This window comes from Rhodamnia argentea, chromosome 3 (assembly GCF_020921035.1).
Source record: "Rhodamnia argentea isolate NSW1041297 chromosome 3, ASM2092103v1, whole genome shotgun sequence".
Classification (NCBI taxonomy): Eukaryota; Viridiplantae; Streptophyta; class Magnoliopsida; order Myrtales; family Myrtaceae; genus Rhodamnia; species Rhodamnia argentea.
The window spans coordinates 31,781,689-31,807,290 of NC_063152.1; the positions used below are offsets into that span (position 1 = coordinate 31,781,689).

The 25,602-nt window shown below is 43.7% G+C and overlaps 3 protein-coding genes across 4 annotated transcripts; 2 read left to right on the forward strand and 1 right to left on the reverse strand.

Annotated features, from left to right (window-relative positions):
- Window positions 1-884: 884 nt before the first annotated feature.
- On the reverse strand, window positions 885-3,784 carry LOC115746479 (probable CoA ligase CCL9). Its single transcript, XM_030682254.2, has 4 exons — window positions 3,482-3,784; window positions 1,810-2,857; window positions 1,586-1,689; window positions 885-1,360 (listed from the first exon to the last, which is right to left on the reverse strand). Exons 1-4 carry the CDS (start codon window positions 3,680-3,682, stop codon window positions 1,142-1,144), a joined length of 1,572 nt encoding a protein of 523 aa, XP_030538114.1. The 5' UTR covers window positions 3,683-3,784; the 3' UTR covers window positions 885-1,141.
- A 13,231-nt stretch (window positions 3,785-17,015) lies between these two features.
- Window positions 17,016-21,254, forward strand: LOC115746414 (probable copper-transporting ATPase HMA5). Of its 2 annotated transcripts, XM_030682162.2 has the most exons (7): window positions 17,016-17,412; window positions 17,721-19,115; window positions 19,192-19,446; window positions 19,792-19,914; window positions 20,017-20,496; window positions 20,610-21,065; window positions 21,107-21,254. In XM_030682162.2, the coding sequence occupies exons 1-6, from the start codon at window positions 17,113-17,115 to the stop codon at window positions 21,024-21,026; spliced, it is 2,970 nt and encodes a 989-aa protein (XP_030538022.1). In that variant the 5' UTR covers window positions 17,016-17,112; the 3' UTR covers window positions 21,027-21,065; window positions 21,107-21,254. The 2 variants fall into 2 exon arrangements, with proteins under 2 accessions (XP_030538022.1, XP_030538021.1); XM_030682161.2 differs by having other exon boundaries at window positions 20,610-21,254.
- A 2,042-nt stretch (window positions 21,255-23,296) lies between these two features.
- Window positions 23,297-25,581, forward strand: LOC115746417 (probable phospholipid hydroperoxide glutathione peroxidase). Its single transcript, XM_030682167.2, has 6 exons — window positions 23,297-23,664; window positions 24,261-24,337; window positions 24,553-24,614; window positions 24,790-24,908; window positions 25,094-25,261; window positions 25,352-25,581. Exons 1-6 carry the CDS (start codon window positions 23,350-23,352, stop codon window positions 25,382-25,384), a joined length of 774 nt encoding a protein of 257 aa, XP_030538027.1. The 5' UTR covers window positions 23,297-23,349; the 3' UTR covers window positions 25,385-25,581.
- The last annotated feature ends 21 nt before the right edge of the window (window positions 25,582-25,602 follow it).

A 25,602-nucleotide genomic window follows, 5' to 3' on the forward strand; every position in this document is an offset into this window, starting at 1 on the left:
AGCAATATCTGATCAAAATTAACTAGAAGAATTGAATAAGCTGTAGGTCAAAAGGTTTATGGCTAAATTGACACTAATGCAATAGGTTTATGACTTTTTTGAGACTTATCCTCATCGGCAAGGCATCTTACGTAGAGCATTTAGGGAGGCATGGCCGAGTTCTCGACGATATAATCCAAGGATATGCACAGCAGCTTGGGTTTTGAACTAGAATGCACCGGTCAAGTTACCGGGCTACACGTCGAGGTTACCTATGGATTGTAAATGAGTTCATTTGTAGCTAAATGGCTTGTAATAAAAATAAAAATAAAAATAAAAAATCAAACAAATTTAAACTAATAAATTTTACAAGCCAAGTGAAATGAAAATGGATTGAATTTGTCCAGCTAAATGGGTTGGGGTTGTAAATGTATTCGAAGACAAACCTATTTACGACCCACAAATATTTAGACTTAAATCATACCCATTAACAGCAAATTTATCAGAATTTTTTTTTTTTTTTGGGTCAGCAACTCAGCATTTATTAGAACTTGACTAACTAATATTTGACCCATTTTGTGAAACGTGGGTTAAAATATGGGTTTTCAACCCATATTGATGAAGTGCACTTTGGAAGAGATGATGACGGTGATAGCCATTTTGCTCGGGAGCTGTTGAGATTCTGGGCAGAACTCGCCGGGATTCCCATCACTAGTCGTCTGAGGGGTCTCAGACATTCCGATGCTCGGATGATCTATCGCTTCGGATGCGCGGAATGCACGGTTCCATGTAATGCAAACGTGACCTGTTGCTTCTTGTCTAGTGTTTTGTGCTTAAATTTTGCAGCAGCCATGTCATAGATCGAAGAGTTCAGGTCAGACCAAGATGAATGACATGCTATGAAGTTCCCTAGAACGAGAGAATCGTTGTTTTTCTTTCTTTTATTGATACCAACATGTCTGTACAAGGTAACGAATGCAAATTCCATTCAACCACCGGCAATCAGCTAAGAGAGAATGCCGGTTAACAATACGGAGATGGAGACGAACAAAAAGGTAACCCCTATGCTTTGTTTTTCTCTGAGTTTGGGACGACATAATGTAGTATTTGTTACTGAAAATGAAAGTCCAACCTAAGACTCAGTGCGCTCTTAAGGAGGTGATTATGCACCAAATTTGGGGACTTTGGCGGTCGAGATCTGCGCAAGGAAATGCTCCGCCACAAGCCGGCGCTGGATCTTCCCGGAAGCAGTTTTCGGGACAGAGTCTGTGATGAAAACCTTCTTCGGGACCTTAAAGCTGGCAAGGTTCTTCCTGCAGAACTGGATCACATCCTGCTCTGTTACCTTGGCACCTTCCCTCGGAATCACGGCACAATTTATCTGCACACAAACCAAACGGGCATTGACAAATGCAATTATATGGCTAAGAACTTTTCTCTTTCGTTTTCAAAACTTGTGCACGAAAATGTCCATTTTAGTCATCTAAATTCAAACTGCCATTCCAACAAACATCCAATCTCTCAGGAAATTGACAAACAGATAAGAGCTGATTCTTAATGAGAAACACTAGGTAACACAAAAGTGAAGAATGAAATGTTTGTTTACCTCTTCGCCGTACTTATCATCTGGGACTCCAAAGGCAACTGCTTGGGCAACATCTGGATGTGCCAGAAGCACAGCATCAACTTCAATTGGTGATATCTTCTCTCCTGCAAAGCATAACCAAAGTTTAGTGCACGTTGGCCTCAACACAGAATCCATCGAAACTACTTTCAGAACTCTGTTATAGCAAACAAAATGGCCATAATTCCAAACTCCAATCCAGTTACCTCCACGGTTGATGAGTTCCTTGATCCGACCGACCAAATGCAAGTACCCATCCGAATCCATAAACCCAACATCACCCGTATGAAACCACCCGAACAGGAAGGCCTGCTTATTTGCCTCTGGATTATTCTTATAACCCTTGGTCATGTTCGGACCCCTTATACACACTTCCCCGCTCACGCCCACTGCCTGTACGGCTCCATGCTCGTCTAAAATCGCCATCTCCTGCCCCACGGGTCTTCCGACCGACCCAGGCTTATGCTTGCCATCTTCGGGCAAGGGGTTTGATGACATCAGGTGAGTAGCTTCCGTCATTGCATAAGCCTCGAGCACGGGTGCATCAAATGACTCCTCGAGCCGATCCATGATAGAGGGCGCGAGTGACGCGCTGCAGCTCCTTATGAATCGCAGCTTCGGGTAAGCCCGCTCTGGCTTGCTGAGGTGGCGGTCCAGGATGATCTGGTGGATGGTAGGGACTGCTGTGTACCACGTGGCATTGTATGAAATCATATCTGCCCAAAATGTGGATGCCGAGAACCTACCAGCCGCCGGGAGGGCCACGGCAGCTCCGGCAGCTAAAGAGCTCAACAATCCAGCAACTAAACCATGCACATGGAACAATGGAAGCACAATCACAGTAGAATCTGACTCTGTTAGTTTGTATACCGACTTGATGTTCTGAACTGACGAAGCCAAATTGAGCTGAGTTAGTGGCACGCCTTTGGGCCGACTCGTGGTGCCAGAGGTGTGCAAGAACAGAGCTACATCTGAGGGATTATTGACGACTTTGGACATCAAGTCGAGACTCGGCTCTATGTCAGTCGAAGAGAGAGTGAATTTGGAATCCGCCGAGTGAAGCTTGGCGGTTAGGTGGGGGATGTTAAGCTTGGAAGCAGCAGACTGAGCTGGCTGGTTTCCTTCTTGCGGTGTCAATAGGACCTTCGATTCCGAGTCGGAAAGGTAGAACTCAAATTCCTCAGCTGTGTAGGCGGAGTTGAGTGGAGCCGCTGTGGCTCGGCATCGGATTACCGCCAGAAAGAGGATCACAAACTGCAAAACAAGCACATATTTCCAATCAGCAAAGTAACATACTAATCCCTCGCAAAGGAGATCCACACACATATTATCTTCAGAACACGCAGACAACTAGATTGTCATTGTTTGATTCCATTGAAACCATCCATCTCCTTTTCATTAGCTCCAACTTGTTTTTCCATAAATCGATGCTTGCATATCCCAAACAACCCAGGACACGACAGAAATGCCCTTCATGCTCTGCCCTGTCCAATTTATTCCAAATTTTTTGTTTTTTTCTGTTGCAAAACCCGTCATGTTAACAGTAATCACGCGCTCACAGAAATTTCATGCCTTAGATACACTTCCTTCTATGGAAATTGACACCATGTCCATTGCTCTGTTCTCGAAGAACTGTAAAGCACAAAGGAACGTCTTCTTTTCACGCATTTTCCTGGTCGATCTTTCACAAAATGATCCGACTCGTCGTCAGGAGGTTGTCGTTAATCCCTATCTCCTAGATATTGCATTTCCGAATTCAATATACATCGTCATCAGGAATTCTCACGTCCAAATTCACATAATCACACAGCCAAAAACTCGCTCGAAAAGGCATGCATACGTCGCACTCGCGGAACAGACTCGACGATCCGTACGTACCTCGACAGCGTTAGGGAAAGTGAGCGCGACGACGTCGCCGGCGCCCACGCCGGAGGCGGCGAGGAGCGCGGCGGCGTGATCGACGACCTCCCGCAGCCGCGCATGCGTCAGGTCGAACTGCCCGCAGACGGAGAGGGCTCTCCTGTCGGGGAAATCCGACGCCGTCTTCGCCAACAGGCCTGTAAGCGTGAGCGTCTCCATTCGCTAAACAGAGAGCACGAATCGGGACGAAATCGACCGAAACCAGATGGCGATTGGGACTGAAAAGGGCACGCAATCAACGAGAACGATCCGCACGAAGAAGAAGAAGCGAAACGGAGTGCTCGGTGAGACGAGAGAATGGGGAGGGTTTGCGGATGTATATAAGGGGATGGGACTGGGAGGCGCCAGGGAGGGAGGGAGGGAGAGAGGGAAAAATCGAGGAGGCTCGCGGGCAGGGCGAGTTCGGTGAAGGTCGCGACTGGGGTGGTGGGGCCCGGGGACGCCACGTGGCGGAGCCGACGGTCGGTTCGGGGGAGGGAGCGTGTGTCTTCGGGAGGTGCTGCGCAACTTGCCTTTTGCCTTCGAGAATCTCCATCCCGCCTTCTGGGCGCCACGTGGACGACAAGGCTGACGGCAGCTTTCTGACGCGGACAATCGGGCGCGTCGGCTTGCCCCCCGGGGGGAGTGGGGTCCAGGAAGCGGAGAAGGGGTTCGGGTGAGGAGGTGCGTCTTCGGGGAAGGGCCGAGCGATCGTGACACGGGAGAACCCCTCAAAATCAACGGCCGTGATTCGTCCGATCAAGTCAATCTATATCCGAAAAAGAAAATTTTCCTCTCTAGAAAAATTTGAATTTGAAGAGTCGGCATATGCCAATATCACAATCACATGAGTCGATTCAATCGTGGGTGTTGATTCCACGAGCGTATTTATGAATCTCACGCGACCGCTGAAACATCTCACGGCGGTCATTGCAATCTATCCATGAACTTAGAGTTCTCACGAGAATCTTTCGAGAAGGGAGTGAATGGTGCTTACAAGTGAAAAATGCATTGAATCGGTCTAAACCGTGCAAGCCGTGGCATAAGTGAGTTGGGACTCACACACATGCCATCGCGTAAAAATACCTATGATGTTGTGTGAAATTTTTTAACTTATATCAGATGCATGTGAACCCGCTTGATTTTAATTCTCGCGTCATGGGTGTCTGCCATCGACATTTTGTGGCCAACAGATAACTATAAATTAATCTAAAAATTTATAATGTCAGATGAAAACATAATTTAATATACTTTAATATTTTATCGGTTGGTGCGGACGTGTCAGCCATGCGAGAGCATGGGAGGTTTGGTCGGATTGGGTGTGGGGCTTATGTGGTCAAGTATGACCCCATGACTGACTGAGTAGTTGTTTTTGCTTATCCCTTTTTCTTGGAAGAAGCGAAGTTCGATTTTTGTTTTTCTGGTAATAGAAATTCCATGGGCTCGAATTCCTATGCTTGATTATCTTTTTCTTTTTTCGTTTTTTTTTTCGCTCAAATGCTTTCTTTCCTTCTTGTTTTTCGAATGTTCAAATGCTTTGATAAAGGTTAATTTTAAACGATTGTCTGTTCTTCTACCCGGAAGATACTACGAGCGACAAACAAACAGCCAACTGACATAAACTTTTCCCGTCTGCACAATAATTTAAGTACTAAGAATGGATTAACTCATTTTTCTTGATTAAAAGAACCTCTACTTAAGATTGATAATATGATCACAACCAAGCATACTCTCTATATATTTTTGAACTACATTAACCATCTAATATTGGTTGTCTTGGTAAAACAAAAAATTGAACAATTACTTTTTCTGGTAACACTTTAGTGTTGCGTAGACGGATTAATTACCGCCCGACAAAAATAGCGGGAGTTTGGAACACATGATAAGCATGGATTAGTTTATTTAAGTGTAAATGACTATCGTCGGTGTTTATGAATAAATTAATTCCAATCACGATCAATTTTAAATGAATGAGTGGAATTGCCATGTTAGTGAACAATCAAAAGGAAGCTAAAGTGCACATAGCATATTCCTTAAGATTGGATTCTTTTCATTAAATAAGATCCAACGATCATGATACGGGATATGTCATGTGCTAATGATGTTTACTAAGAAATTGGTGAAGGAATGATATAGTATTGAACCATCAAAACAAAGGCAAAGTGCAAACATTATATAGTTTTATACAGGCTGGAATATATTCGATTGCCTAACTTATCTATTACTTTAAAGATCACGCCTTGATAAGCATGTCGATTCGCCGTTCTGACAATGTAATCTTGTCTTGCCGGCGACATCACTCATAAAAGTCCCCGAGCATCAATACCATCCATTGCTCTAAAATTTTCTATTAATCCATAAAATGCATGTCTACTGTCCATTTACTTTCAATTTTAAAGTTGTATCTCGTGATTATCGTTAGGGGTTAAATTTAGACATTTGCCTCATGTTCTTATGTGGCAAATATCCCTAGTCTTCATCTCGCGAATTGTTACGTTCGCACGCATACAGCTCATATCCAGCTACCACCACAAAATATGCTCAAGCTCTTAAATGACAAATTAGAACGCATCAACATCACGACATGGTTTATTCCTAATCAGTAATTAGAGCATATCCTTCCTGGGTGTCTCTTAATTTAATCTATTGTGGTAAAATTAATATTCAAATCGAAGTCGAAAGGCGATGAGATGAGCTGTCGTTTAGTGTTGATCAAAGGTGCAAAGCCACACACTCGATTCATTTCTTTGATACGTAATATATATGCCACATAATATTCGTAAATATTGCTAGTTAGAAGCAAGGCTTTTGAGGACGGAATGCTCTCCAAACTCATATTTTTCTTTTATCTAGAGAAGTATTTCATAAAGTCTCAATTATAAGGCAAATGAACTCGTCAACGTTGAGAATTAAATTGACAGAATTAGAGCGTTAAAGATTGAAATTGACATCCCGACAATATATTTAGGACTGGTTGTGTAATGTTTTTAAGTTACGAAAATCAATAACTCGGGACTGGTGATCATTCTTTTGGGCCGGTCTTTTGTGCGACTATGACCTGACTAACCAACTCATAATGATGTTTTGACGTCCCACCATACTAAATTGACTGAGTTGGGGGGTCCAAATTTTCATGCTCGTGCGGATTTCTAGATGGTAGGAGCTCTTGTGATCATCGCCATTAATCGTCATTGACCCTTTTTTTTTCTCAGATTAATGTGGATTATGAAAGGAAAAAGAAGTATGTCAAATCAAATTAAAAGACTTATCTTAGCACGTCAACCTTTACAATCACGGATCATGGTCAGCCGATTATTCTTTGATCTGATCTTTTAAGATAAGAGGCGTGCTTATAATTGCAATTTCAAAAGCCAAGGTCAGGATGAAGAGTGCCATACAACTCTAGTCTTGAACCGAAGCCCGGAAAGAGCTTGCAAACTTGACGATCTACGTCTCGTTTCCGCCGGAAGCCGGGAACCATTCGATGCCAGAATAAGTAAATAATAATAAATAGATGAAAGGGCAAACCCACAATGACCACAGACAAAAGCAAAGATCCCCACCCCCACCCCATCGGTAAACAACAAGGTGCTTAATGACTTGATTAGCACCCGTCATCCACATTAGACGCACCTGATTTGGGGACGTTTTGTCGCCGTTTAAAGTTTCCGTAAGTTCACGCCCTATGATATTTTTTTAGCGGCAACCGTCCGCATCGTCGAAGCTTCGCACGAGGAAGATTCTCGGCTTTGCAGTGAAGCCCCAAAAATCTCCTCCAAAAGCCAAATTTGACCAAAGGGTTCCCGCAAGTGGCGTCCTGTTGTATAAAACTTTGCCCCCATGCAGCTTTCAAGGGCCGCAGTTGAAGGTCGTCGTGCCTGCGAAATCACGTAACAACACGTGATTTCTTGCTTGCTTTTTGCGTGGTCAAACCCACCCACGTATCTGGATTCTGGTTGGATGAATCCTCTTTACTTGCAAGATTAGTCCTCGAAGGGGATAAAATCTATCCACCCATGTAAACACCGTCATAGAAATGTACGGGAAAAAAAGTGTTAGAAAAGCCCTAAACCTATTATTACGTTTGTGCCAACTTAGCATTAAACCTCTTAATTCTATCAATCTAGTCCTAGACCTTTTAACCTAGAGTCAATTCAGTCTTTCCGACTAATTCTGACTAGACATTGCTAACATGAATGTCGGACGGTTTACGTGGCACGACCGGTGTTGACGTGAACATCTTTAAATAATATTTTGATAATTTTTGCATTTCTTTCTTTCTTTTGAAACTGTCTTTTTTTTTTTCCTACTTCTTTTCTTCGATGGCCGGGCATGGCCATGGCCTGTGAGGGTTAAGCCTTATCGGCGTTTGCCATCGCCTCGACAAGGCCTACCCTCGCCTTTGGTGGCGAAGTCCACCCTTGCTCAGGCAAGACCAGCCATTGCTGGCCATGGCCGTGCCAGCCACATGAGGAAAGAGAAAAAAAAGAAATTAAAAAATTATGAAATAAAAATGTTCACGTCAACGTCGCCCGTATCGCATAAGCCATCTATCGTCCACGTTAGCAATATTTAGGATCATATCGACACTAACGCAATAAATTTAAAACTTTTTCAATACTTTATCGAAATGTTCGTGTTAAGCGTTTCCATCGTGTAAAAAAAACGACGGCACGCGCGCGTTGAGCCACCAAAATAATTATTGACCAGTCTGCTTGACCGCTCGATTTGGTCCATTAACCAAGTCAGTGGGGGTCCATTTCATAGGTCAAACTCACAGTAGGACCAATGAATCGGTCGGGACTGGGGGAGGGAGATCAGAGCTTCAAAGAGGCAAACCAATGGAGATTTTTCCTTCTTTGCTCGATCAGTACCGTGGGACTATGGCGGCCGGTCAACCTGACCATGCGTATCCTACAAAAAACCATGTCGGTCGCATTTAGGACAGCCCTGCTCTCAAATTTGGGATTTCCTTCCTCCACCTCCCCTCCTGTTTTCCTCGTATGATATTTCGGTATCGACGGCCGGAACAATTCTGTCTCCTACATGGTCCCCGATACACGTGAGCCCATGCATATACGAATTATTAGGTCAAGTGAGTTTCGTCGTTGCAGCACGGTGATTGTTTGATGAAATTCCGCGCGCTAGGGTGCGTGGGTGGACATGCATGTGTTAAAAGATGACTTCAGGGGACCAATGACGGGGAAATAGCTGCTTGCAATACCGTTCCGAAGATTGAGTCCAGATCAGTGCCCCGTACCCGTTTTTAACCTACTGAACGAGTCGAAACTATTTCCTTACGAAAGCCGGACCTGTTCCCGATCGGATCGACTGAGCCAGTACAAGTTCGGTGCCTTTTTTTTTTTTTTTTTAATTTCCTGCTCTCGGAATCAGTGGCATTGGGGGGGCGAAAACAGGGAGGGATTAGGACCGGGCCGCCAACGTAAGCGCTTACGTTGGCCATCATCCAACGCATTCTCATGGCCACCCACGATCCTGTCCGTCCCATCCGTCCACCCAAGACACAGCCTGTCCCAGTTACCACCTTCGACGTTCCCAACCCCGAATGGTGGCTGATGCGTCTCTTCGTTTTGAGGAGCAGGAAGAGACGTTTTGCCTTCTGCCACTCGACCGTTGGGAGTTGGCTCTACTCTACGTGATCGACGTGCATATCTTGTCGGCCGGATCACATCCGATTCCGAATTTTGCTGCTTCTGCTGTTGTGATGTGGGGGAGGAAGGAGAAAATTAGAGACCGGGAATTAATTACTTTGACAAGGAGCGCGAGTGAGTGAGACGGGGAGTTTGAGAGCGGGGAAAACTATTCAAAAAGCTCTGGATTTATTATACGATAGTCAATTCAGTCGTAAACTTTTTAATTATGTAAATTTAGTCCTAAATCTTTAGATGATTTGTCGATTTAGTCATAAATATTTAGATGATTTGTCGATTTAGTCATAAATCTTTCAATGACCTGCCAATTTAGCCATAAATCTTTTGATGATTTTGTCGATGTGATCCTTCCGACCAATTATCTAAATAATAGGTTTAAGACTGAATTGGTAAATTTTCAACACACTTAGGACTAAATTGACATATTATCAAAAAGGTTTATGATTTGATTGACATACTTGAAAGGTTAAAAACTTAATTGGCATATACTTAGAATTTTTTGGACAATTATCTTGACCATGAGCCAAGAGAGGCATGGCATCCCTAGAGCTGTGGTGTCCAGCTCCAAAACGAGCGGCGGCAACGGTGGTGAAGAGGAAAAAGGATGCATAGCTGGTTGCGGTCCGAGAAGCATTTGCTTTCTACGTGGTTCGATGCGATCGTTTTGCATACATTTCATGACGTACGTACCGCGCCACGCCCCATGGTCATTTGGGATTCAAGTTTGAACTCGATCGGAAGTAAAAAGTGAGCATATGGCAAGTATTTTTTTTTCGAGATTATATCTGCTAAATTGGAAATACAATAGCTTTATTCTTTTATTTTTTTTTCCCCTTATCTTTTGCTAAATCAATGCCGTGGCTCCTATTGGTAGCCCTCGAGCATGGTTTAATCTGCGGAAACACCAGCCTAATCTCACAATTATGGTCCAATTAACGGTGGCGATTACGTAAGAACTGAGAAAGCTGTGAACAGATCTCTCGTAACGGAGAGGACACGCGTGTATCGACGATGGCCACTTGCCAGACACAGCTGTTCATGAAGGCATCCAATCGAAGGCCAACTGGACACGCCCTCTTTAGACTCATGAACGAACAAGGAGAGAGATTCGTGGTGTCCTTGGTTTTGTCTTTGCGCTAAAACGGGGTTTGGGTCGGCCATTGCGTGTATAATTGCCCCAAATCTACATGTGTTGTGATCCTAGGACGAGTTTTCGTCAAAAGTGGGTCTCCGTTATGGAGACAATTATCCAAAAAAGTCCTAAACATATTGCATTTTTATCAATTTAGTCATAAACCTATAATTATACCAATTTTTTTTTTTGGTCATAATAATTATACCAATTAAATCATAAACCTTTCGACAATTTATCAATTTAGTCATTCCGGCCAATTTTAACCTAAAATTAGCGACGTGGACACTAGCCGTCCCTAATGGCACGGTTTGTTTGTGTTAAGGGCCGCCAACCACCAGCCACATGCCAAGCGAGGGTTCGCAGGCCCTCGCCCAATGGCCAGCAAGGGTCACGACCCTCGCCGGCCACTGGGGGAGACCAGATCTTCGGTCGGTGGCTACAAATGTGTATGTATAATCATGAACCAAACTGGACATTTTCTTAGACCGATACTCGGCCCGGCATCATGTGATTCACGTACATGGTTGAGAACGAAATGGTCAATAAGGAGAGGAGCCAACCCATTGGAAAACAGTGGGCTTCTGGATCGGACCGACTCTTGTCCTGTTGGACAAGCCCGGCTATTGGGCCCCCCAAAATGATGCTACAGAATTTGATCAATGCACTTGCGGGATATATTTCCTCTTTCGTTTTTCTATTAATACGGCAAGAACTACTAAAACGGTGCACCCGTGCAGCTTTTATCTCAGTATAATTTTCGTGGACACAGAAAATCCTGAATTGATACCACGTTTACTTCAAATTGATTTTCGTGTCACGAAAAACCTCAAGCGGCACACCCCGCGACAAAACCGCCAAAATCTCGGGGCAAAACTGAAGCAAATGTGGCACGGACGTGCTGGTTTATGATTTTGTAAGTCGACACGGAAATTATTTTGGGCGAGAGTGGCACAAGTGTACCTGTTTGTGAATTCTCCGACCTGAAAATTAGTTTGATGTAATTGTGGAATTATTTTTTGTGACATGAAAATTAATTTTGGGTAAGCGTGGCACAAGTATACTAGTTTAAGATTTCTTGTGATATTAACCATTTCTTATGGCCCAAGTATGGTACATTTCTTCCTTGATACATTCATTTCTTATAGTAGTATAAGCTTCTTGGAATAATCGCCTTCATATATAACTTAATATGGTATGATGTATGAAATGTCCAGTTTTCAATTTTCATATTCTCCTATCATACTATCATCTTATATATAGCATGTAGAGAAATGTCATGTTAATCTTCTTCTTCTTTTTCAAACAAAAAAGCCTATAGCTGCTTTTGGGGCACACACAAATTTAAGTGAAAGTCTTCTAAACAATTGATGATAAAGAGTTTAACCATAAATTCATAGGCGAATATAGTATACCTAGCTTTTAATCTATTCGAGTCTCTCTTAATCTCTTCATCGCCGTATCTCCGTTTTATACCTATATACGGCATTACATGCTTGAAAATCTTACGATGTTTCTAGATGATTGAAAATTTTACAAATTTTTTTCTCAGCTACATAATAATGTAATCTGTCCACGGAGAGCGGTCGTGATTCTTATCTCTTACACTTAAGGACGAACCGATTGTCGATTGACGGCCCCCATATAGAAATTACACTTAAGGACAAGCCGATTGTCGATTGGCATTCCCCAGATTATCGCAACGACATTTCATTAGAAAAGAAATCAATCGATGATTTAGATTTTTTTTTTTTGGCCGAAGGATGACTCGTTCCACGGTCCCTCTACGTTGCACGGGTAATGGTTCTCTTCTTTCTTAAATTGATTATGCTGCATTTTTGTTTGTTCGGGGCTAAAAAATTGGTTCCAAACTAATTATAACCAATCATCAGCCCTCATCAGCCAGATAAGAAGCACATCGTATATGACGTCATCTCCCTAAGAACCGGCGCATGACAATGGTTTAGCTCTTGATATACGGTTCGCAAACGACGGTTTATGATGTGGGCAAGCACACAAGAATCCACGAATTTTACCAATGAAGCGGCTAGCCCGATTGTCGCTTATTTTTTATTACACGATCTCCCAATCAATAAATACTTTATGCAAAACACGCGGTGATGATGTGTGGATTTACAGTATCATCGGGAAAATATTTCCCTTTTAACAATAGCCACCCCACGTCGACTTTAAGATTCTTTAGTTCATCAGGGGCGCCGATTCGATTGTCCTGTTCGAGAAGGTCGTCTTGTTCACGTTCGTCTTCTTAATAATTTTTTTTTTTGGGGATGTATCTAAGGACAGATGTTGATTTGAACAAGTTGTTTGACCGACAATCCACTAGAAAAACCGAGGGCGGTGGTTTTATATGGTACTAACGTTGTCAATTGCTAGACTGTCGATGCAAACTCAACAACTTTAGATGCCAAAATTTTTAAGTATGTAGAATATAGTAAAGTAGTAGTCTGATCATAGATGGGACTTGGTCATCGTGCACGACTAATTTGGTAGGTCTTATCAATGTCATTGGTGAAATATTAACTATCTTCGCTTATGTTTCCGATTGAGAGAACTCTGATAATTCACTCCATACGTTTCCTCCACCAAGTCAGTTTCAACTTGAGTTGTGAGTTTAGTCTCTTATCAATCGTTAAATTTTGAATTTATGATATTACATATGATTCTCAAGCATCGTGCAGAGTTTGCTCTAGTCTCAGAGCCTGATAAGTGTTGAGCACTTGTCGACCCCGCATGGATTCTATATTTGTACCAAACCCGATTTTTTTATTAGGTTCACTATCGATGGAAGACATAAGTTACACCTCCACCGTTAAATAGTCGACCTATGGATGAAATCGATTATATAGTTAAGGTTTGGAAATTTCTCTACACACGAAATAATAATCCTAAAAAATAAACCATATTTTCTTGGGTCGGCTAGGGTTTCGTTCTGTTCTCTCTCGGTCGGCAAATCCCCTCATCTCCCAAAAACCTTCCCTCTTTTCAAGCTCTCTAATTTTTTTAGTATGTGATTTTCTTTTTCTTTGCTTATTCGTTATTTTTTTCCTTTTCTCTAGGAGTTGGCATGTGTGAATAAATATTTGTCACTAATCTTGAGTGAATGTGAAAATTTATTCGGCCATTTGTCTAGTCGAGAGCCATTAAGGAGGATTTGTGTGACGTGGCTCCACAACCTCTTTGAGATTATGCCGCTCTCCTCTCCGGATCAAGATTTAGGCCAAGATCCGGGGGTTTTACTCACTAAACTAGATCTAGATATAGATTTGGGGGGTTCCTTATAAGTACTTAATCTGTGTTTTTTCAACATATTTATATTGATATCTTTACATGCAATGGTGAAAGGGACGTTCAACCTAAACGGGCACCGCAAGCCGTCGCAAATGGAGTGGGAGATCTCCGCATGTACCCATCACCGAACCTAATGTCCGGTTGTCGATCATTTGCGATGGCGGATATGTTCCGAGGGACGAAAGTGTGCTTATAGCTGCAGATCGTGCTTTGATATTTGTTTTTTGATAGCTATTTGGAATTTGCTAGGCTTGAAAGCTTTCTATGTATGAAATCTTTCTTTCGACTAAAAAAGCACTTAGATTCCACCAAACGTTCCGGAAATAATTGCGTTAAGAATATGTACCGAATCCTCGTCCCCATCAGGACGTGAATGTATAAGGAAGGGAAGGACGTGCTTGTTCCAACGACTGCGGGCAAAATAGAAAAAAAAAAAGATGACGTTGATGGGTAGTGGAATTGTCATATTCATGAAGTCAGCGGCAAATATGGCAAATATTTTTCCCTTGTTAATAATGTGTTCGAAAACTTGGAGTTTAGTCCCACGAGCAAGTTCATCTAATCACGTTCGTGCACGCTGCTAACTTCTCTGTAAATCACTTGATCGAGAGGAGTTAATCTAATCACTTGGGGGGAAAACGATAATCTAAGTTTAATGCTAATTAATTGGGCGGTCAATTACTTCCACGTTGACAACCATGCGTTTGGAGAATAAAAACCTTAAATTATGTACTCGAATCTTTAGATGTATCATATGAATCTATGGATCTAAACATACGCGATAAAACCTCAAGTTGCATACTCATACCAATTAGGGTGCATTGACTATTCCCTATTTACGTCACATTCTTGACACGGGACGTCTTTCCGCCTAGTGCTTTCACGCGGTCGCCTTGAGAATACCGCTCGGTTCTTTGATACTTTAAAGTTCATTGGAAGAGCGATGTACCTGGAAAAATAACATACATTCTATATTTATGTAGGCTAGGCTTTACTAGTTAGCATAGATGAGATTAAATATCTCCCTCGATCGTGTGTATGAAATGGCCATAAGAGCCCGCGCTCTCCTTAATAATCCAACATTAGTTGTGAAGTACGTTTTGCGTTAACAAAAAAATTCTTGCACTACTTGCAAGACTTTATGGAAATTTTTGTAATTACACTCGTAACTACCCAATGTATAAATTTGAGATTAGCGAGCCCATCGCTAGTTCCCCGCTAACTTTGACAATAAATTATCGCTCTCTCCCCTAGAGGGTGACTACTACCCAACGCTCCTCACGAAAATTCATCCGACTTCCGAGAGATTTGAATCCAATGACCTCGGCTAACCTCGAATTTTGAGTGCTAATTAAGAAGAGGAAGAGAGAGATGTCCTAAGCACACACTCTGTTGTATGTGTGAGGGAATCTCCGAGATTCACCTCCCAAGATTCCCTCGCGTAGGAAAGACAAATTGGTTGAAACTCTATCCGCTTATAAAATACATTGTGTAGACTTCCCTTATGACGACGCGGAGTTCTTTAACAATTGCTCCGAGGTCACTTGACATTAGGATCGACAAGTAAACAATCGATACTTTAATCGCGTTTTCGGCGGTTTAAGCGACTATATGTATGAGGTACATAGAAAGCTTTAGCACGCAATCACGCTATTCCAGATAAGATCGTCGCAAGTAAAGTCCCTTACCCTTACCCTTAAACTCTCTCTTTCTCTCTACCGCATGAGATAATTAGTCATCATTTAGATTTCAATTAATTTCGGTAGACGGTAATATTCGCATTTCGACCCCCGAAAAAAAAAAAAATTTATCGATGTTAAGTTTTTCTACTCCACGTTGCCAACTTACTCTACTTGGTCACAAAGAAATTTCTTGTACGCTTTGCCTTTCCTTGGCTTCTTTTTATTCGATACCGTATTTTTCTCGAATCACGTCTGTGATTGGCGGGTTACAGGCTATACACACAGTTGCACATCACCTTACATTTTTTTTTTTATAAATTCCATAACTATGTTCATTAAAAACGTCTACAACCTAACATCTTTGCTGATGTTCTTGTCGTGCTTCGGACCGTTGCTTCTAATATTGCTTGAGACAATTGGTTAGTGTTGATTGTCAGATGATTATTACTCCTCCTAATTATCTAAGTTTCCATTTCAAATAAAGTAATTTAAATCGAGAAAAAGTCTAGGAAGAAGTCGTTGATCATGGTTGTTTTAAGGGAAATATTCGCAAAGCAAGCTAGATGTTTTAGAGGGGAAAATTATCCAAAAAGTTTTAAATCTATTGTAATTGTGTCGATTCAGTCTTAAACTTATTTTTATTAATAATTGAGTCCCAAACCTTTTGTAATTGTGTCGATTCAGTCCATTTGGTCTGTCAAAGCCGACGTGGCAAATTCGTAATCATATTTTAATATTTTTTGAATTTATTTATTATTTTTTCATAATTTTTTGTGTCTTTTTTTTTTCTCTTTTTGGTTTGGGCCGGCAGGAGGTTGCCAAACACCGGCGGAGGGTCGCGAGCCCTTGCCAAGCGGCCGACGAGGGGTCGTGGGTCCTCACCAAGGGCTGGTGGCCGGCAACCTCCCGCCGACCCAAACCAAAAAATAAAATAAAAGAGAGAAAAATTTATGAAAAAATAAAAAAGAAATTGGAAAAAATATTAATATTGTTACAAATTTGCCACGTCAGTGCCGATGGCACCATGTTAGCTCCAACAGGTTAAATAGGCTGAATTGGCACAATTGTAAAAGATTTAGAGCTCAATTGACAAAAAAATGGTACGAGTGCAATTGTTTTAGGACATTTTTGGTAATTCTCTCGGTTTTAGAGTGTCGTGCAAAAGAATGATGTTGGCATAGTGTCATTGAAATCCTTCTCTATGGTCGACTTAGCTTGTAAGCATGGAATGATTGCCAAAACTTCAAAACAAGAAGTGAATGTCATGGTAAAGAAAGGCACGATTCCATGAAAGAAGTTATCGATTTTAGGTCGGGTCTCAATTCCAACCCCAACTCTTTTTTTTTTTGTTTTTCGGGGGGGTCCCAATTGAATTTTCCTCCAATAATAACTACTAGATCGCACATTTTCATTACCAAATAAAATTTTACCCGATGAATTTCGGTGAATCTGCAAAATTAATTGAAGATAAGATTGAGTTCACCTGGCAAATTTGGATGGCAAGATTGAGAATATCGCGGGCTTGTTTTTCCCATTTCAAAATTCGGCTAAGATGTAAGGTGGCGCACAAACGTTCGATATCATCACGTAGCGTTGAAACCAAGTCGTGGCGGGACCTGAGAATCTCTCCCTCCTCGCAAATTTCAAAATGATTTGCTTTAGCTTCAATGTCAAACCTCCACTCCAATTTGAATTCTTGTTAGACACTCAAGGCGTAATATATCTGCTTTTCAGTTCGAAATCTCAACTAATCTGTATCTCCCTTTGCCAATTTGCAGCGAAGCTCCTGGGAAACGGATTACGTGTCTTGGTTACATGGCGGCGGCGAAGCTGTTCGCGCTGACCTGCATCCGCAAGGAGAGCCATGGCGACCTCTCCCCGAGGCCGCACTACCCTTCCATGCCCAGGATCCCGAGGGGCGCCTCGGCGGACGGGAAGGACGCGGCTGGGGAAACATCGGAGGCCAGGGCGGTGCTCTCGGTCGTGGGGATGACATGCTCGGCGTGCGCGGGTTCGGTTGAGAAGGCGGTCAAGAGGCTCCCCGGGATCCGCGAGGCCGTCGTCGACGTGCTGAACGGGAGGGCTCAGGTCCTTTACTATCCGAGCTTCGTAAATGTAAGTGGTTCGACGTTCCGGTACAGAGGATCTCGGGTACACCGCGCGTGTTTTCCCTTTTTTTTTTTGCTCGTGTCTGTTTTTCAATAGATCATGAGATCTTCTGGCACTGCGCCATGATTACTATGAATTGAGGATATGTTCCTGAACTTCTGAGGAGAAATTGTCATAAGATGCTGTTACTAGGTTGAATTTAGTCTCGAAACCTGCAGTTTCTCAAAGGAAAGGTTTGGCGGGTCGATTTTTCTGTTTCGTGGTTTGAATTGAATCATGCTTCGAGTTTGTTGTTGTGTTTTAATTTCTTACAGGAGGAAACGATACGGGAGACTATCGAGGATGTCGGGTTTCAAGCCGCCTTGATCAAGGACGAGATGAGCGAGAGAACCACTCAACTATGCCGCATACGCATCAACGGGATGACCTGCACTTCGTGCTCTTCCACGGTCGAGGCGGCTTTGCAGGCGGTCCAGGGTGTTCTGAAGGCCCAGGTGGCGTTGGCAACTGAGGAAGCGCAGGTCCAGTTTGATCCTCGCGCGACTAACTTGGGTCTCCTGTTGAAGACTATCGAGGATACCGGGTTCGAAGCCATACTCGTCAGTACCGGGGAAGACGTAAGCAACATACACCTCAAAGTCGAGGGTGTGAGGACCGACAATTCCATGAGAATCCTGGAAAATTCTCTCCAAGCGCTTCCAGGAGTTGAAGAAATCGATACCGATCCCGAGCTACGCAAATTTACCCTCTCTTACAAGCCCGACTTGACGGGGCCAAGGAGCTTCATCGAAGTAATCGAGTCAACTGGGTCGGGTCGCTTCAAAGCAGCGATATTTCCCCAAGGTGAAGGAGGGAGAGAATCTTATAGACAGGAGGAGATCAAGCAGTATTACAGATCTTTCCAATGGAGCTTGGTTTTCACTGTCCCTGTCTTCTTGCTGTCCATGGTTTTCATGTACATCCCCGGGATTAAACACGGGTTGGACACCAAAATTGTGAACATGATGAGCATCGGCGAGCTTCTCAGGTGGATTTTCTCGACCCCGGTACAGTTCGTCATAGGGTGGCGATTCTACACCGGGTCATACAAAGCTCTGCGCCACGGTTCGGCCAATATGGATGTTCTGATCGCCTTGGGGACCAACGCCGCCTACTTCTACTCTGTTTACTCGGTGCTGAGAGCCGCGACTTCTCCGAGTTTCAGAGGCACGGACTTCTTTGAGACTAGTTCGATGCTCATTTCATTCATCTTGCTTGGGAAGTATCTTGAGGTTCTGGCGAAGGGAAAGACGTCCGAGGCCATTGCGAAGCTCATGGATTTGGCACCCGAGACGGCAATCTTGTTGACCCTCGATAATGAGGGAAATGTGGTGAGCGAACAAGAGATAGACAGCCGGTTGATACAGAAGAATGACGTGATCAAGATCATTCCGGGCTCGAAAGTAGCTTCTGATGGTTTCGTGATTTGGGGACAGAGTCATGTAAACGAGAGCATGATTACAGGAGAAGCGCGGCCTGTGGCGAAGAGGAAAGGGGATGCTGTAATTGGAGGCACCATGAACGAAAACGGCGTCCTGCATATTAAAGCGACTCGGGTAGGCTCGGAGAGTGCTCTTGCACAGATTGTTCGACTCGTGGAATCTGCTCAGATGGCCAAAGCGCCGGTACAGAAATTTGCCGACCGCATATCCAAGGTCTTTGTGCCCCTGGTATGTCAATTACCTAGACTGGTTCACTTATTGGCAAGTGCCACATAAATTTCACTAATTGCACATGGTTTGGCAGGTGATCATCCTTTCGTTTTCGACTTGGCTCGCGTGGTTTTTGGCCGGAAAGTTCCACGGCTACCCAAAATCCTGGATTCCGTCCTCCATGGACAGCTTTCAGCTCGCTCTCCAGTTCGGGATATCAGTGATGGTGATCGCCTGCCCCTGCGCACTGGGGCTTGCGACTCCAACAGCAGTGATGGTCGGGACAGGAGTCGGCGCATCTCGAGGAGTCCTCATTAAAGGAGGCCAAGCACTAGAAAGTGCACACAAGGTTCGCATCCAATACCCTTTCGCGCTTTCAAATTCCGACCATAATCCTAGATAATACTAAACAACCTTAGGTCCTTTTAATAATTTTTCGTGTACTACCTTAGCATCTTGAGACTATTGATCGTTGCCGGATATGAAATCTTGTCTTCTGTCCTGTCATCTATCTCCTGATTGTTTAAACGGACGAACTTGGTCAGTAACAACCTTAGTAAGAAGTTGCAAATGTTGTGTCATCCATTACCTTTCTCCGGAACTTATTTGAATTGGTTGATCGTGTCTTCTGTCTCTCGTGGTAATTTGCATCTCGATCCCTTTTCTTTACTCTTCTGCTTCCTCGAAACGGCAGGTTGATTGCATAGTGTTCGACAAGACAGGTACGCTCACGGTCGGAAAGCCCGTGGTGGTCAACACGAGACTCCTAAAGAACCTGGTGCTGAGAGACTTTTATGAGCTGGTTGCTGCAACTGAGGTATGAATCCTCCCATTTTTCCGCTTCTCTAATGTTTTCGAAGGCCAAATTCGTGTCAACTGAGCCGTCAAAGACCCCTCGAACTAACAGATGTTGTATTAGGCGAATAGCGAACATCCATTAGCCAAGGCTGCCGTCGAGTATGCCAAAATGTTCAGGGACGATGAGGAGAATCCCGCCTGGCCTGAAGCCAGCGACTTCGTCTCGGTCCCTGGCCACGGAGTGAAGGCCGTGGTTCGTAATAAGGAGATAATTGTGGGAAACAAGAGCCTGATGTTAGAGCACAACATTGCCATTCCAACAGAAGCAGAAGAGATCCTGGCCGAGACCGAAGGGATGGCACAGACTGGGATACTGGTATCGATAGACCGGGAACTGATTGGAGTCATCGCGATTTCAGACCCGCTGAAACCAGGCGCTCGCGAGGTGATATCTATCCTCAATTCGATGAAAGTGAAGAGCATCATGGTGACCGGCGACAACTGGGGAACTGCGAATTCCATTGCCAAGGACGTCGGCATCGACACTGTGATAGCAGAGGCCAAGCCTGAGCAGAAGGCAGAGAAAGTGAAGGATTTGCAGGTGATTTGACATGCTATTTTCGTCCCTAAGAAGCAAGAATTCGATCAAATAACTTGGGACTCTTTTCCAAGCAGGCATTGTTTGCTTTAAACCATGATTTTTAATATCCACAGGCTTCAGGATACATTGTAGCAATGGTGGGAGACGGCATCAACGACTCGCCGGCGCTCGTGGCCGCGGATGTGGGGATGGCGATCGGCGCAGGCACGGACATAGCCATCGAGGCAGCAGACATTGTGCTCATGAAGAGCAACTTGGAGGACGTCATAACCGCGATCGACCTCTCCAGGACGACGTTCTCCAGGATCCGCCTGAACTACATTTGGGCACTGGGCTACAATGTCCTCGGAATCCCGATCGCCGCCGGGGCTCTCTTCCCTTCAACGGGGTTCCGCCTGCCTCCTTGGATCGCGGGTGCCGCAATGGCCGCCTCGTCAGTCAGCGTCGTCTGCTGCTCGCTCCTGCTGAAGAAGTACAGGAGGCCGAAGCAGCTCGACAACCTTCAGATACATGGAATAACAGTGAACTGATGACGCACCAGGTTGTCTGGTTTTGATGAATGCCTGGGGATGAATCTGTTCAGGAATAAATTTTGCAGCCAGTTTATTTGGGTTGAATTAGTCAGCTGGATGTAATTGTACATATGTGGCAGTGTTGTCTGGGATTCCTATGAAGAGTTGGTGTGTCTTTGAGCAGTGAAATGTGTCATCTTCGAGTTCTCTCAATGTGAATAAACAACTCCTTTGCTGTTGTTGGCCTCTTCTGATTCTGATTCTGATTCTGATTCTGATTCTTACCATAGTTCTAAAATCATTTGCACCACCTTGAAAGTGTAGAAAAAACATCAACATTCAAGTGCACAGTGGTTAGTCAAGACCCTGCATTTCGAGGGACATGGTTTGCCCATTTGCGTTGAGGGCGTGCTCCGATGGATAGCTTAGCGAAACTCGGCATCATGACGGTCAAACCGGCAGCTTGATCGCCTCAGGTTCTGCGTAAACCGTGAGCGGCGTCAGCAACAGAAGACGCAGAAGTTCAATCTGGGGCGACGGCTCGGAAGCTCGATCTGGGACCGGGGGTGCTGTACTGGTTGGTAGCAAAGAGACTCGTGAAGTTTGAGCCTCTTGCCCCGAAATATTCCAGGCCTCCTCTCTTTGAGATTCCAATGCCAACTTTGATTCCATAAACATCGGCCTCGGCGAAATTAATATGTTCCCCTTCATGAATCATCATGACTATGAACACAAAATAATAATAATGATAATAATATTCAGTAATTTCAAAATCACCACGTCACCAGCCTACATGGTGTGCGCGAGCCTAATCAGCTCCATTCAAAATGCGACACGTGTCTTCTAACATGACTGATTGGAAAATTAAAAAAAAAAAAAAAGGAAACGGACGGCTTTCTTTTCTCTCTCCTCCGGTTGGCGGGCAGACAGAAAAAGAAGCAGCAACGAATGCTCACATTGAAATCACCGAATATTTTCTCCTGAAGCACAGCAAGATCAAGTCTTTTTCCCATGAAAATCAGTTTAAATACTATCTTGTGGCATTGGATTGTCTCACCATAGTACCATTACACGTTGAAGGTGGTCCATGTTCTTGATGCCAAATGGGTGACGGGTCCTATGACTAGCAATACATTAGTGCAAAAATGAAAAACAATTTGGGAATATCTAAATGATTAAACGTTCGTACGTCGCGTAATCTACAGAGTTTTTGTATCGAATCGATGTTATTCATTGATGGGAAATAATGATTTTTAGTGGTTAAACAAACTATTTTATTTGGTATATTGCTAGAGATCGAATTCATCCGTAAACATCATCTATCTTAAGAGTGAATAATTCATTTCTTCAATTTTTCTTAAAAATTTAAACACAGTTCCATTTTGAACATATTTTATTTACACGGTAAGTGATTTTGGATGATAAAACCTTTGAATGACAACCAGAGAAAGCACGATTCAAATCACCTAAGCTTTACACGGTGGAATGCAGGCTCGTCACTAGTGGAACACAAGCAGAGGAAAGACCTGGGTAACTTGGAATCCCTACCTATTAAATGGCAACCTCTCCACCCCTTGGAGCTCTCACGCTCAACGTCGACGGCTCAATCATCTCGGGACAAGCTACTGATGCCATCGCTGGCCTCTTTCGCGACGATAAGGGCAGATGCATCGATGGTTTTGCGCAATCTGTCAACGCTGCTGACCCTGAACAAGTTGAAGCCCTAACATGTCAACAAGCTATGAAAATTTGTTGTCGATCGCATTGCCCAGGACGGTGCTGACCTCAATACGTCAACAATACATGGTTGCCATTGAATCTGACTGCAAGAATGCAATTGAAGGTCTTAACCGCCTGCAATGATGGTCTGCGTCAAACCCCTCGGCTCAACCGCGGGCGACTCTGCTCCAGTCGTCCTCGTGGAGTTCTTCCCCCATTCTGTTGGAGTGCTGCCGCTTAATGGGTCCAAATGCACCACTTTTTTTCATTTAGTTTCTGTTTTAGGGAAGCAAACAAGCCTGCTCACTGGCTGTGCCAAGCCCATCGGAGGAAGGCCCTCCCTTCGTTTGGGCTTTCCTCTGTTCTGAAGCCCACCCCACTTGTACCTCTGCAACCAAACTTCAATGCATGCATCTTCACGACCAACAAAAAAAAAACAATAAAGCCCGGATCAGATCAACTAAACTGGCATCTATCCACGTTCCACATAAACAGTACTTCCACGTGGATAACTCAGCGCCCGCCACGTCTGAACGCCATCTTCACGACCCAGGAACAAGAGCTACTCTACAAGACCGTGAGCTCAGCCCAAAAATCTCACAACAGCGACAGTCGACCGCAAATGCTCTGTTCTTCTACAAAAACTCTGCTTCTTCGTTGCAGAAATCTCAGCGCGGCTCTTACCTCCTCCTCCTCCTCCTCTTCTTCTTCTTCTTCTCTGCCTTTTCCCGATCTCTTCTCGCCTTCTGTCCCGGAGCAAACCCTTCTCTTCTCTCGCCCAATCTCGTCGTTCCCTGACTGTACTCCGTCGATCAAGCCACCGACTTTCGGTTCTTCGCTCTATCGTTGTCGGAGTTCTGTCTCGCGCGATCGGAGATCGAATCGTACGATGGCCAGCCAATCCTCGACCGGGTCGATTCACGACTTCACTGTGAAGGTCAGTTCTCTCCTGAGGTTTTCTGAAATTATGAATCAGGGATCGCCCATTAGCCGAGATGTTAAACCTGTAATATAAAGTTCACCTTTTTACGTCGTTTCTGACCGAAGATTTCGTCTTTCTATATCCACAGCAACGCTGCAATTTTAGCTCAGACAGATGACATTTTTTTTTTTCAAATGTGTTTGAAATTTTTTTGTAATCTATGTAAGCTGAGGCCCTTATCAACGTGTTTCTGTAACCTTGTCTGTTTTTTTAGGTTTTAAAGGTCTAGTTGGTTAATCTGAAAATGGACCAATCTACAGAACCTTTGAGATATATTTGTCCCTCTTATATGTGTAATTCGTGCATGTATCAGATTCTTGTTGATACAAGTTGAGTTTTTGAATAAGCTGCTGAGATAAGCTGGTCAGGGAGCGAAAATCATGTGTTACTGGACACTGCTAACCGAAAAAAACCAGTACATAACGGTCAGGGCGGCAAACCCAGAAAGCATTATGTTTCTGTGTCGTGTGCTAAGAGGTTATGAATCAATTGAGAACCATAATGTTGTGCTGTGCTGAGACTTGGAGATTCGGGTTCCTTTTCTTATTCAGGATGCCCGTGGAAATGATGTCGACCTCAGTACCTACAAGGGCAAGGTCTTGCTGATTGTCAACGTTGCTTCGCAGTGGTAATTCTCGGGATTTTGTGTTTATGCCCTGTACAGGAAACATCTGCTTGGACTTTAATCTTGGGGGATCTGCTTAAAAGCGATATCATATTTCATGCCTTTGTCATTGAGAATTCTCTATGCAATTCTGCTTGGGAGTAGCTCAGTGTTTTAATAATCAGGTCGGTCCACCATGTTCTAATTTTTTTTTTTTAATGGTATGTTGTTTGTTGCAGTGGACTGACCAATTCAAATTACACCGAACTCAGTCAGATCTATGAGCAATACAAGAATCAAGGTCTCCTATGCCCTCCCCCGGTCCTGATGTCCCGTCGTATCTCATGTTTAGTGGAATACTGACCTCAATAGGATGATAAATATATCGTATTAGAAACGACGATTGGTTATTGGTATCGCTTAGCATATGGAAATTCTCGAAAACTTAAAAAGCATGTCACTCTAATGCGATGCAGGTTTAGAGATACTAGCATTCCCGTGCAACCAGTTTGGAGCTCAGGAGCCGGGGACAAATGAGGAGATCCTACAATTTGCTTGCACTCGATTCAAGGCGGAGTATCCCATTTTCGATAAGGTAAAACAAATACATGAGGTCCTTTTCTGAAGATGCAGAGCGTATTGTGAACTCCTTAAGTTCTCTTAAGTTTTTTTGGAGTTGTATCTGCAGTTCCCTTATATTTCCTAGTGACTATAATTTGCAGTTTGAGTTAAAAAAAAAAAAAAAAGCAAGGATGAAGAGTCTGATTGCTTTCTGTGTAGGTTGATGTGAATGGTGAAAGTGCCGCTCCTCTCTACAAGTTCCTGAAATCGAGCAAGGGTGGACTCTTTGGGGATAACATTAAGTGGAACTTCTCCAAGTTCCTCATCGATAAAGAAGGAAATGTTGTTGATCGCTATGCACCCACTACTTCTCCTCTTAGCATTGAGGTAAGAATCTAATCATCAACGGACCATAGTTGAAGTTTGTTAACTTCTTTGGCTGTCTAACCAAGGCATTGCGGTTTGTTATTAATGCAGAAGGACATCAAGAAGCTGTTGGGAGTGGCATGAGCGCTGGAACTTCTATTCCCCAGAAAGGATGAGAAGTAATCTGAAAAATAAGCATCCTCTTGATTCATCATGAGGGTAACTCTAGATGTCTTCTTCACATGTTCTATCGTTGAGTTTGCACTCGGTTTAATAATGTAAAGAGAACGTATGCTTGTCAATCAAATCCAGCTTCCGGTTTCCTACTGCTGTTAGAAAAATAAAGGCGCTAATTATCGCGG

What these genes read in the sequence shown, in the direction of transcription:
- LOC115746414 (XM_030682161.2), top strand. Translation starts at nt 17,113, where the DNA reads ATGGCGGCGGCGAAGCTGTTCGCGCTGACCTGCATCCGCAAGGAGAGC. An exon ending in ACTATCCGAGCTTCGTAAAT is followed by an intron (nt 17,413 to 17,720) that starts GTAAGTGGTTCG and finishes AATTTCTTACAG; the next exon opens with GAGGAAACGATACGGGAGAC. An exon ending in CACTAGAAAGTGCACACAAG is followed by an intron (nt 19,447 to 19,791) that starts GTTCGCATCCAA and finishes TCGAAACGGCAG; the next exon opens with GTTGATTGCATAGTGTTCGA.
- LOC115746479 (XM_030682254.2), bottom strand. Translation starts at nt 3,682, where the DNA reads ATGGAGACGCTCACGCTTACAGGCCTGTTGGCGAAGACGGCGTCGGAT. An exon ending in GGAACTCATCAACCGTGGAG is followed by an intron (nt 1,690 to 1,809) that starts GTAACTGGATTG and finishes TATGCTTTGCAG; the next exon opens with GAGAGAAGATATCACCAATT. An exon ending in ATGATAAGTACGGCGAAGAG is followed by an intron (nt 1,361 to 1,585) that starts GTAAACAAACAT and finishes GTTTGTGTGCAG; the next exon opens with ATAAATTGTGCCGTGATTCC.
- LOC115746417 (XM_030682167.2), top strand. Translation starts at nt 23,350, where the DNA reads ATGCTCTGTTCTTCTACAAAAACTCTGCTTCTTCGTTGCAGAAATCTC. An exon ending in AGTATCCCATTTTCGATAAG is followed by an intron (nt 24,909 to 25,093) that starts GTAAAACAAATA and finishes CTTTCTGTGTAG; the next exon opens with GTTGATGTGAATGGTGAAAG. An exon ending in CTTCTCCTCTTAGCATTGAG is followed by an intron (nt 25,262 to 25,351) that starts GTAAGAATCTAA and finishes TTATTAATGCAG; the next exon opens with AAGGACATCAAGAAGCTGTT.